This window comes from Chelon labrosus, assembly GCF_963514085.1.
Source record: "Chelon labrosus genome assembly, chromosome: 21".
Classification (NCBI taxonomy): domain Eukaryota; kingdom Metazoa; phylum Chordata; class Actinopteri; order Mugiliformes; family Mugilidae; genus Chelon; species Chelon labrosus.
Genome location: NC_140354.1, coordinates 19120446 through 19132844, shown reverse-complemented (window position 1 = coordinate 19132844; position 12399 = coordinate 19120446). Strand labels below are relative to the sequence as shown.

Here is a 12399-nt window from a genome sequence, read left to right as displayed (position 1 = left end):
GTTAGGGAGTTTATGGTGTTGGGTATTGATGCACCGAAAGTTGCTGCGGTTGTTGCTTGCATCATCACAACATCCCGTTTCGGCTGTGTTGTTTCGGCGATAAATTTTCGGCGCATTTTCGGTTTTTCGGCCGAAAAATTACGGACTTTTATCGCCAAAACAACACGTACAGGCAACAACCGCAGCAATTTTCGGCCGAAAATGTCATGCATTTTCGGTTTTCGGCTGGAAATTTTCGGTGCATCCCTAGTGTTGGGTAAGCAGAACATTTCTGGAGTAGAGAACAGAGCTACTCTCTCCTGACTGCGTTAGCTTGGACGAACAGAAATATTTATTGGACTGAATGCAGTCACATCCAGGAGAGTACAAGGAAGACAAGAATGTTTATTTGAGATCGGATCGGGACATCCCTAGTCCAAGGATAATCAGTCCCCGTTAGCATAGTTTCTCTGAGCATATTAGCATTCTGCATAGTGCAGCCTTAGCTCAGCTGCTAATATGGCTGAAACATTTACCCAGAAAGAATTTGATCTGTGTTCGTCTCTCGCTTGGCTGAAGGAGCAGATGTGCTTCTGTTTCATTTTCTCCAGCTGTCTGTGTCCGCCACGTAACGGCTCACATTTTATTCCAACTCAACACACCCGGACTGACGTTCGTGTGCAGGGGACTGTTTATTTGAGCTCTGCAGGAATTCACGGGTGGCGTCATGCATTTTTGTTCACCTCCGCGTCTCCTCTCTCACCTTTCACAACAAATAAAAACACAGGGTAAAGCGGAGGAGACGTCTCAGGGCGAGGCGGGCGTGCAGTGCGGGACGGGGGTGACGGGAGCTGGGGGCTCCACGGGAGACTCGTCAGAGGCCAAGGGGACGCCCAAGCGCCTGCACGTCTCAAACATCCCCTTCCGCTTCCGGGACCCGGACCTCAGGCAGATGTTTGGGGTGAGAATCTTTCTTCTTCTTTGGTTTTTAAGAGCATCAATAAATCAGTCTAGACTTTTAGGGTCCGCCTCACACGAAAGAGTCAAACTCCCCCAAAGAAAAGACGACAAGTGGGTTGTTCTCAAGTAGCTTGAAGTGTGTCAGTGTGTTAGGAAGAAGTGGGAGAAAAAATATGGGACGGAGCAAAGTTCAAATCAAAGGAACTGCTAAACACTTTAAAATGTGGGTAGTTGTAGTTTGTGTAACAGCGACCCCTAGTGCAAGGTAGCTGAAACTGACCCTGCATCAGAGAAGAAGAGATCATTCATGTTGCTTATATATATTTTTTATACTAATTTGCTTTCTCAACTTTTATTCGCAGCAATTCGGGAAGATTCTGGACGTAGAGATTATTTTTAACGAGAGGGGCTCAAAGGTGAGTGTAGCAGGAACGGCGGCCGCACGGGGAAGAGGCGACGAAGGCCCCGTCGATATATGTCACCCCACACCCGCCGCCGTCCTCTTTAACCTCTCCCGTGTACCACAGGGGTTCGGCTTTGTGACATTTGAGACCAGCGCCGACGCAGAGAAAGCCAGAGAAAAGCTCCACGGCACTTTGGTGGAAGGTCGTAAGATTGAGGTAATTTCTCTCTTTCTCTCTCTCTCTTTCTCGCTCTACCTCTCTCTCTTTCTTCTTCTCTTTTGTCTTCTCTTTCTTGTACTCCCGTCATAATTCTGCTTGATCACTTGACTGCTAGCTAGCTCCCATCCTCCCTTTAGTGTTATGCTCTGATGCAGCCCACTGGTATCCCGCTCCCTGGTTCTCTGCAGTATGTTTTTCATTTTTTATTTTTTTATTTTAAACCAGACTTGTTTCCTTGCGGGAATGATTTTGGGGGTGCAAGAACAACTACATAAGGCATGCTGGGTAATTTTCCTCTGCAGCATTTTTTTTTTATATCATTTATTTATTTATTTTCACATTAACCTACTTTATTTTTATTTTTTTTCTACTGACGCACAACTTGTGCAGCCACACCGTTAACTGTTACGACTCCTCACGCAACAAAAAAATTGGGAATGACGTTTGTGTGTAGCTGGCACCGGAGGGCAGGAGAGGAACGCAGCGAGAGGACGGATGCATGGCAGATTGCCGTCAGATGCTCTTTTATTTATTTATTTTTTTTTTTTTTACTTTCCCCGGCGTAGAAACCCTCCTGTGCTCCATCCCCTCTCCCGGTGCTGTGGCTAAGTGGTTGTGACAGCTTATGGCTCCGGATGTGAAAGCAGCATGCTGGGGGAAAAAAAATAAAAAATCACAGCAGCACCGACGCATGTTCACTTTTATGGAAGTCTTTCCAATGAGTTGAATTTTATTTCTTTGTGCTTTTAAGGTTGTTTCTTTTCATGTGAATATGTTTTACTTTTCAAACTGATGCATGAGTTTTTGAAAGCAGTTGTTTTGTTTTAATCGGGGTCTCAATCAGCCACTTAATCGTTGTATTAGATCACTTTGACTCACGCCACTGTAAGACAGGATTTCTGCATGGGCTTACTGTGGTGATTTTTAGGGATGCACCAAAAAGAAAAGCCGAAAATGCTGCGGTTGTTGCTTGCATCATCACAACATCCTGTTTTGGCCGTGTTGTTTCGGCTGTTTCGGCCGTGTTTCGGCTGTTTCGGCCGTGTTGTTCCGGCGATAAATTTATAGCCTAAAATGGCATTTTCGGTTTTTCGGCCAAAAATCTTCGGACCCTTATCGCCAAAACAACACGTGCAAGCAACAACCGCAGCAATTTTCGGCTGAAAATGGCCCAAAAGTGTGTTTTTGTTTTTTTGGACAAAAATCTTCGGACCCTGATCGCCTAAACAACACGTGCAAGCAACAACCGCAGCAATTTTCAGCCGAAAATGGCCCAAAAGTGCGTTTTCGTTTTTTTGGCCAAAAATTTTCGGACCCTTATCGTCAAAACAACACGTGCAAGCAACAACCGCAGCAATTTTTGGCCGAAAATGGCCCAAAAGTGCGTTTTCGGTTTTTCGGCCAAAAATTTTCAGACCCTTATCGCCAAGACAACACGTGCAAGCAACAACCGCAGCAATTTTTGGCCAAAAATGGCCCGAAAGTGCGTTTTCGGTTTTTCGGCCAAAAATTTTCAGACCCTTATCGCCAAGACAACACGTGCAAGCAACAACCGCAGCAGTTTTTGGCCGAAAATGGCCGAAAATGGCCCAAAAGTGCGTTTTCGGTTTTTCGGCCAAAAAATTTCGGACCCTTATCGCCAAAACAACACGTGCAAGCAACAACCGCAGCAATTTTCGGCCGAAAATGGCCCGAAAACGCGTTTTCGATTTTCGGCTGAAATTTTTCGGTGCATCCCTAGTGATTTGTTTGGGTGTGTGGGTTTGTGTGTGTGTGTGCGAGTCAGTTCCTGCATGATGGACGAGGCTGGATCTTTTATTTTTTTATTTTTTTTATTTGTATAGTTCTATACTCTCAGTTCTGCTGCAGTGTGGAGAATGAAAGACAACCACCTGCATCCACCGGTGCAACATACACCCGTGTCTGCCACCTCCACCTTCAGTCAATCAGCAAGCTGAATGGATACTGGTGGAGCCAGTTTTACCCTGCATCAGTCCTCGAGTCGGCAGCAGCCTGCGTTGTTGTCCCCTGGCATTGCTTTTAACCCGATTCCCCCTCTCCCTCCCTGAGTGTTTGCATGATATCGGCCACTTTCCCCGAGCAGCGAGAACGTTTGTTTTCAGTTGTCACTTTGCATGTATTCTGTCGTACAACAGTAGTTGGTGATGGTCTGTAGCGAGCCACGTATCGGCTGCATGGTGGGACAGCAGCGGGAGTCTGTAGAGTGTCTCTCTCTGTTTCTTTCTCTCTCTCTATCTTTCTGTCTCTCTCTGTGTCTGTTTATGGTGCATGGGCTTGGAAGAGACAAAAGGCTGGCGCAGGACGAGAGCCGTGGATTCGTGTTTATACATTCTTTCAACCAAGGAGAAAGGGCTGGACATTTCTATTTGAGGCAATGCTCTCTGGCAGTTCTCCTTCCTCGCAGACGCCGCTGCCGCTGCAGTGGCCTCTTGCTTTAATTGGTCATATTATTTCAGAGTTTGCTCGGCGGTGCTTCCAGAGAGAGGCGAAACAGCGCTTTTTCTGCCACCGTTCAGAAACTCTGAAATACAGACCGTACATAAATAAACCTGTTGTCGTAACTGTGTGTGACTTTACAGTGTACGGCTATCCACTGGCATGGGTTCAGTTGATGTATAGCGCAGGTTTGCATGGTTGATTATCATACTTTAATATGGAAGCTGGCAGCCGAGGCAGTGCTGCAGACAGCTGAATGTTTTTTTATTCTTGCATGTTTATTCTATACTGGCTGTTGTGTTGAGTTAGTTTTGGTGATGGGGCTTTTAATTTGTTCAGTTAGCATGAAAAAGTTGCACCTCTAGTGCCTCGTGGTCTTGTTTCACTCACCGTGAATTAAGCTGAGCAGCTGAACTTCTAAATGGTTTCTAAAGGAATGCTGTACTTTTACTCTGGCGTATTTATTGTCGGTGCATGCCACTGGAAGTTAGCCAGTAGTCATTTTAACCCCTGGTTTCTCCTAGTGTGCATGCGTGCAGCCTTCACGGCGGAGAATAGAGGGAGAACTGATTCAAGTGTTTAAAGTTATACTGTACTTCTCTTTGTCTGGAATAAAACTCTGCGCTTTGAAGAAGTCAGTTTCCTGTACGCTTCCAATGTATCCATGTAAGTGGCCCAACTACAGTTCACTTTGTCTCTACCTGCTTCTCTGTGACCCCAGCGCATCACCACTCATTCTATATATAGACTATAGGCCTATATATAGGCGTGACAGTGTGTATCCTAGTATGAGTTCACGAACGTACACACTTCCATGCGTCTCCACTCGTCCATGGCTGTGTCTGTGATTTTATGTTTTCAGTTTACTTTTTTTGTCCTTGCCCATAACATCTGTAACATGTATGGCTGTCACTGACATGTGTTATTCTGGCTGTGTAGCGTACTCCTTAAAGCTGATGGTAGATAAACCATTTAGTGTGTCTAGTCACATATTCCACTCTTTACGCTGCTATCACTGGATGTACACGAAGCACGTTAGGGTCCCTGCGTGGTCTCAGTTGCAGCTGGATTAGCATATTTGCGATTCTCTCAATTCCAAACAATCCACGGTCATACTAAAAGTGCTTCTTGGCGTTGATCGTTATCGCAGGGATGTCCCGATACCACATGTCGTCAGGCCAGATACTTAAATTTGGGTATTTGCTGGTACCAAGCACTTAATAAAGAGGTTTCAGTGAAGCGTTGTCTGCAGCTAAGGTTGCCGTCATTGTTTTGATGCTGTAATTTGAGCATCTTTGGCGATTGGCACGTTTTTTGACCCAAAGGTTGTAGCATGTTGCTGCTAGCATGTAGTATGTGCTCTTCTAGCAGCTTAACATGTCTTGTTTGAGTCTTTTAAACAGGCTTTTTAAGTTGCCCCCGAATGTCTGTCAGGCTACGTCAGAAGTATTTTGTGTTATGGGAGTTTAGCAAACCAGCCTTGGAGAGGCATTGCTGCCATTTACATTCATTTACTTTGCTAACGTTGGTTACTTATTGTTACCCCAGGTTCTTTGAGTGTAAATATAATACACCGCTCTAAACGGGTATTGGTTACATTTGCATCTGAGCTGATTTATGAGTACAAGTACATGCTCTTAGAAACTGATCTGATATCAGTAGGCTGGTTAAGTTGCATCTGTATGTCTTTCGGGCTAAGTGTGAATCTTTAAAATGTCCAATTGCCGAAACATTGGCAACACTTTCCTGAACTAAAAGATCCTTGTTCACAACCTACCTTCTTTTTCTTCTTTTGGGTTATTGACATTTAGATGAAACCAGTTTAGCTAGCGTTGGGTACATATTGAGTAATCGGGTTCTATGAGTATGGACAAAATACGCTGCTGTAAAATAGCATTTGTTGTATCTGAGCTGATTTATGAGTACAAGTACATGCTCTTATTATCAGATCCGACACCACGTAGGCTGGTTAAGTTGCACGTAAATGTCTTTCAGGCTAAGTCGGAATCTTAAAAACGCCCAACTACTTTATGGCTGACTGTTGAAACACTTATTTGAACTAAGGAAACTTCTTCCTCTTCTTCTGTGGCCCACCTTCTTTATCTTCTTTTGGGTTATTAACATTTAGATAAAACCAGCTTGGAGAGGCATTACCGCCATTTACATCACCTACTCTGCTAACGGTGGTTACATATTGTTACCCCGGGTTCCATGAGTATAGACATGCTGTAAAATGGTATTGGTTCTATTTGAGCTCATTCGTGAGTGCAAGAACATGATGTCGGTATCAGATCTGATTCCAGCACTTGTATCGGGACATCCCTATTTGTTAATGTGGTAGATTAAGATTTGTGGGAACACTATCAAGAATAAGATGTCTGCATTTCACGTTAAAGGAGCAAGAGAATTGGTTTAGTTTGGGGTTTTTTTTCTGCAGAAAAAGAAATTGCAGCATCCCAAAAAGACAAGAGTGTTTGTACACATCAGTAGCTGCTGAGTGTCCTTACATATCCACAGAAGAGACCATGCTGGACCCTACAGACTCCCATTCACTGCCTCCTCCTGCTCTAAGATGGTGTGTGTGTTTCTGGTTGATCTGTGTTGCTGGAGTGTTTTTTTTTTAACGGGAAGTGATGGCTCCTCCGCAGTGCAGAGTTTTAGTCAGATACTTCAACACCACAGCTAAGGTGTGTTCTGTCCATGTGCTTTGCATGCAAACTGGGGACGGGTTGTGTGTCGGGCTCGTGAGTAAAGCCGCATGGATGTGAGTGGTGGGGGAAAAAAAAAAAATGCGGTTCTGCATGCCTGACCATGCATCTTCTCACCAAACACACTCCTCAACGGGACGCAGTCGGCCTTCAGCTCACTCGGGCCGTCGTGCCTTCCAATCATTCATTCCCATAAGCATTTTTGGTGGGGTTCAATTCCAATGGCTCCTTTTTTATTGACTGTATGTTCTTGGACTGGCGATGGCCTGAGTTGAAGACTTGCCCCTCCCCCCCTTCCCTCCTCTCCTTCCCCTTTACAGTTTTGGTTTTGCCAAGCCTGCTCTGTTATTGGAACTTACTGCATGATTCGCCCCCCGAGAAATATTAACGATTGAAACGTGAGAGTGTGCGTTTGCTTCGTCTGTGAGTGAAAATGTAGAAGAAAAGGTTGAAAGAAAGGGGGAAAGAGAGATTGCACTTTTCCCTTTTCAACCCTCCCGTCTTCTTTGTGTGTCGTCTCCATCGTTTCTCTTCCTTCATTCTCTCCTCGCCAGTCGACTTTTGTCTTTCCGTCATTTTCTTTTAGTTTCAACTTGAATTAAGTCTTATTTTTCTAATGTTTTTGTTTTTGCTGTAAGTCACGTTTTTGTTTTTACCATGAATCTAGTCGATATGTTCTTTTTGTGGTGACTGGTAAAAAAAAAAAAACTGAATCTATTACGGTCAAGCCTACCCACGACTCTTTGTGGTTTTAACTTTTACCACTCAAGAATGAGTCACTTCTTGCATCATCTAACCAAAATACCTCGGCTCATTCTTTCTGACTGGAGTAGACCCAGATAGCGATAAACCAGTCTTTTGCCATTCGGCCCGTTAACGATGCAGGGTGGTGTGAATTTCTATCTGCTCCTTGTTTTTTTACTTTCGTTATGTTTATGGCTATATTTTTTGGGTGGGGTGGGGTGTTCAGGCAAGGTTACCCCATATCTCCATTCTTTTTTACCATGTCTTCTCTTCACTAGAGCACCAAATATCTTTCCAGTCCGGCTGCCTTAACGGCGGTCGGAGCATCGAGAGCTAGCATCCTCTCTCCTCTTTTTTCCTCCCTCTTTCTTCTTTCTCCTGTACTCTGAGCTGTATCACTGCTGCTGCTATCAGGTTTTTTTTAATTTCACATGGGCTAAGGAGGAGGAAGAGGAGGAAGAGGAGGAGGAGGAGGAGGGGAAGGGGAGGGAGGGGCGGGGCATTTTAGGTTTCTTTTTGTTACTAGGATTATTTGTTCCTTTATTTATTATATTTTTTCTGTTTCCCTGACGACTTCTGTGTGTTGTTGTCAGTCTCCACGGTAACCACTCGCTGTTTCTACGGCAACGGTAAGTTGTGTACAAACATCTATCACTGAACTGATCCCCCCCCCCCCCCCCCCCCCCTTTTACCACCCACCCACCCTTGAAATGGGCCTTTTTAATGCAGCATTATGTACAATCTACTGTGATATTACAAATATTAATCCTTTCTGCTGATTTTAAATGCAAACACAGTATCACACACGCAAACACAAACACAGATGGACACACGCGCACACAAACACAGATGGACACAGCATCCTGTCAACAGACTGGATCTTTTTTAGCTATAATACTTTCTCCACATGCCCGCCCCCTACCCCACCCCTCTCTCCCTCCACGTCATTAACACCTCACTGGGAATGACCGAATGTAATCACCCCCCCCTCTCTCTCTGTGCAATGACACAACTATCTACAATCCATCTGATTAATAATTCTCCATTGGACTCAATGTATATTGTTTTCATCTTCTCGATTAATAATAATAAAAAAGTAATAATAATACTGAATCATCCAAAATGATATGAAGCTTTGCTCCTTGTTGCTGCCTACAATTGCTTGGAGTGAATGTGGAAGCTGCAGGGCCGCCGGGCAAATGAGTCTGCTCTGGTTTTGAATTTTTTTGAGTTTTTTTTATTAGTTTTCTTTTTTATTTTACTTCACTGACCCGCCTGCTTCTGGCATAGCGTACATTTAGAAGACGTTTGCCAATTGGACACAGTGTGCATTTAAAAAAAAAAAAAAAGACGTGAGCCAGGACGTTGCAGAGTCAGGGAAGGAGTGCAACTTGGCGTAGGGTATTATAGTTATGTTATAACACCCCAGCCAAGACAAAGACTAGCATACAAACTTAAACTATTAACTATTGGACTGTTTGTTAATGTATGCAAAAACTAAAAATATATTTAGAACCTACGCTGCTCCACATCTGGCTTTGTTTGCACCAGTTTTTCATAATTCCTAAAAGGTTTTTAAAAAGTTTCAGACCAATAATTTACTAGATTGGTTGGCACCGTGAGGCGCTTTCGGACCAAACAAACTATTTGCAAACCGGTGGTTTACTTGATTGGGCGGCTCCATTCGATGCTTGTTAACCCAAACACTTCTAGGGGTTAGCTTTCCCAAGAACTGCATACATTGCATCGCCTATAAGAGCAATGAATTGAATTGATTGCCACTAGGAGGTTGGTATAGCAACGTCAGCCCTCTGCAATATACAGCAACGCTGCATAGATGCTCGATAAAGCCACTGTCGTCCAATTTGTTTGTGTTCTGTTACATTTTTAAAGCTGTCATTTAGCTCCAAGGCTAACTTCATGTACTGTTATTTGCATAGCCACCATTTAACCAGTGAGTAAACATCTGGACCAACCACTGTACACTAACTAACATCGGTAACGGTCCCTTTTATGCCCTAAAATAAAAGCTGTTAAATACTCAGAGAGAAGCTCCTCGGGCTGCAAAAAAGCGGAAATGCTAGTAGCCACTCTGTGAGCTTCCAGATGCTAATATTCGCAATGTGACCGCTAATCTCTCCCGGGTAGAGATCGGCATGCTGAATGAACGGCGTGATCTGACGGACACGACTGGCCAACATCTGAACATAATAAAAAAAAAGTGCCTCTTGTCGTCTCGCCGCTTAACGCATGTGGCGTATGCTGCTGTGGGAGGGGCCTATGAGGACTTCCCCGGAGTTCGGCAAAATTCTCGTGAAGTATAAATAACCTATCCAGAACAAACTTTTTTCTTATTCTCGCAGCCCTAGAAGTTTCTCACAGAGTATGTAACAAGCTTTAGAAGTTCTAGGAACCGCGATGGTTCCAAGTTTCTGGTTCAAGCCGTGCAGTTTCTCCAGCTACTATGGGAACTGTACAGAAGTTCCTGGGGTCTGAAAGCGCCCGCAAAAGCTTAAATTAAAGATTTTTACTTTATGAATTCGTGATCGGAAAGCTATTGTAAAAAGGAAGCTAAAAATACAAAAGCTAACCTTTAATAATATTAGCAAGCTAATGCTAATTTTGCTAGCGAGCGTAAATATAAAGTTCTACATTAAACACCGCGAGTCTACGTTTGAATGCATGAACGGCTGGTGCAACTTCCCCGTGGTCACTCACCAAACCGGTCAGTGTTGTGTAACCATATGCATCTCTAAACCGATATGGGGTTTACCTTGCTGTTTTATTTTATTTGTTTGTTTGTTTTTGGGTCTCTTATTATTACGCTGCCATTTTTATTTTATTTTTTTTTTCTCCCTTGGTTTGGTTTTTCTTGTAGTGGATTGTCTTGTGTATTAGTAGTGGTAGTAGTGGTAGTAGTCGTAGTGGCAGTGTTACTGGTCTTAGTTTGTGACACACAGTTTTTAATGCCTGGCATAGTGTCTCGTGTTTATTTTATTTCTCTCCTTTTTTGGGAATGAGGATTGCTCTCTCTCTCTCTCTCACTCTCTATCTCTCTCTCTTTGTCTCTCTCTCTCTCTTTGTTCCCTCCATCCTTTGGTGCTCTGTTTCTCAACCCACCACATATAATGAGATTTTCAGGAGAATGGTCACCAAATCTAATTGCTTTATTTGAATGATGCACCTTGGTATATATGTTTTGTTTTTAAACAGTAATTGATATTGGTTTTACTTTTTTATTTTTTTGTGTTGCTCATGTAAACATTCTCCCTTTTTCTTCACTCCATCTTTACGTTCTTCTCGTTTTTGTAAATGGACTGGCTCTGTCTCTTTTACCTCTCACCTGCATCCCCCTCCTCTTAACCTACCCGGCCCATCTTTGTCTCGTACGTGTTTGACGTGGGAGTGCTGCGATTGTTTTTTGATTGGTCTCTATACTGCATCCGACGCTTGCTGATTGGCTGAATTTTTTACTTCTTTTTTTCCAGTTTTATTTATTTATTTATTTATTTTTCAGTTCGTTACTCACTCTTGGTCATGTGATGCGCCCATATTTGGCTGCGTGTAATTTCTGTGTTATATGATTATCAATTTTGTCGAAAAGAAAATGTTTTTGCACCCCCTCTTTCTCTCCCTCTCTTTTTATATATTTTTTTAAATCTTTTTTTTTTTCCTTTTTTTTTTCTTAGGTATGTAAACCCCACAAGTTTGGTTTCATATGGAAATGTGACTTCATTGTGTCTGGGTTCATTGTCCAGGCTGGACTGGGGCGGGAGGGCAAACAAAAAAAGAAAGTGGGATGAGGAAGGATAAATGTTTTATTAATCATTAACTCTTTGAGATTTGCCTTCCCTATTGGTCTCTGTTGATTTGCATGTATTTCATTGATTGCACATGACACAAAGGCCCTGTTCGCAACTGGTATCAACATGCAGACAGAGGGATCCAGTCACAAGTGTGCAGCTCTAAGTCCCGGCGTCAAGACCTATTGAGCACCAATTGCTGAGATTATCCAGGACCTTTATTTACCATTATTACCAGAGATTGTTGAACAGCGCTGCAGTGACAGTGTGTAACATAAGATAAACCTTTAATTTATCCCACAGTGGGGTTAATTTAAGGACAGTGCACAAGACAAGGAAAAGTAAAACATTAGATCAATACCGAAATCACAATTTAAATGAAGGGTTTGAGTTATAGTCAGTGCTGTGTGCAGTCACAGGCAAATAAATGGTCTCCTTGAGCGAGAGTACTTTACGACTCAATATGTTCCAGCATCCAACCCAACCCACTTTTGCACCATTTGTTTGGAGCATAGACTGTATAAAAACTGAACGCCATGACAGCTCGTCAAACGTGAATCCAAAGCATGCGGAGCATTACGTTGTTATGTTAAGTAGCATATATAGTGCAGAAGTTATGCTGCGTTCCAGAAAACTGGGAAGTCTGAAATTTCCAACCTCCTAGTCGCTAGTAGGACCTCTGAAGCCAGAGGTCCTACTAGCGATGCACCAACATCACTGAGTTGCGGCAGCCTGACGTCACAGGGCAATGGCGGCGCCTATGGAGATGCACACCGTGAATCGTGAACCGTCAAAACACAATTTACTAGAATATAAAATGCATTTATGACTTTTGCGCTACGACATGTGGCTATAATCTCTCTGCATAAAGTTATTAGATGAAGCGTAGCCTAACGTTAAAAACGACGAACAAGTCTGACAAAAACAGAGGAGGTTTGTTGAGCATCTACCATTAGCTTTTAGCAGAGTAGTATATTAGCTATTGCTGGCGGAAAAACTTTTGGAGACCTCAATTTCGGAAACAAAACAAAACAAACAACTTCATGATCCTGGAACACTTTGAGGTCGCGTCTTGTACACTCCAACTGGGATAAATCCGACATCCCGGCTTTCTGGAACGCAGCA

At 43.3% G+C, this 12399-nt stretch overlaps 1 protein-coding gene across 5 annotated transcripts in view; it reads left to right on the top strand.

Annotated features, from left to right (window-relative positions):
• The window catches only part of LOC311506625 (RNA binding protein fox-1 homolog 2-like), a 60422-nt gene that overhangs the window by 34123 nt on the left and 13900 nt on the right, over positions 1 to 12399 (top strand). For all 5 annotated transcript variants that reach the window (XR_014699700.1, XM_084570663.1, XM_084570662.1 and 2 more), the window contains 3 exons: positions 767 to 940; positions 1302 to 1355; positions 1467 to 1559. Coding sequence is in view for 4 of the 5 variants with exons in the window: in XM_084570663.1 (XP_084426789.1) it covers positions 767 to 940; positions 1302 to 1355; positions 1467 to 1559 (321 nt within the window). In the remaining variant the exon portion in view is untranslated. The remainder of the gene's footprint in view (positions 1 to 766; positions 941 to 1301; positions 1356 to 1466; positions 1560 to 12399) is intronic.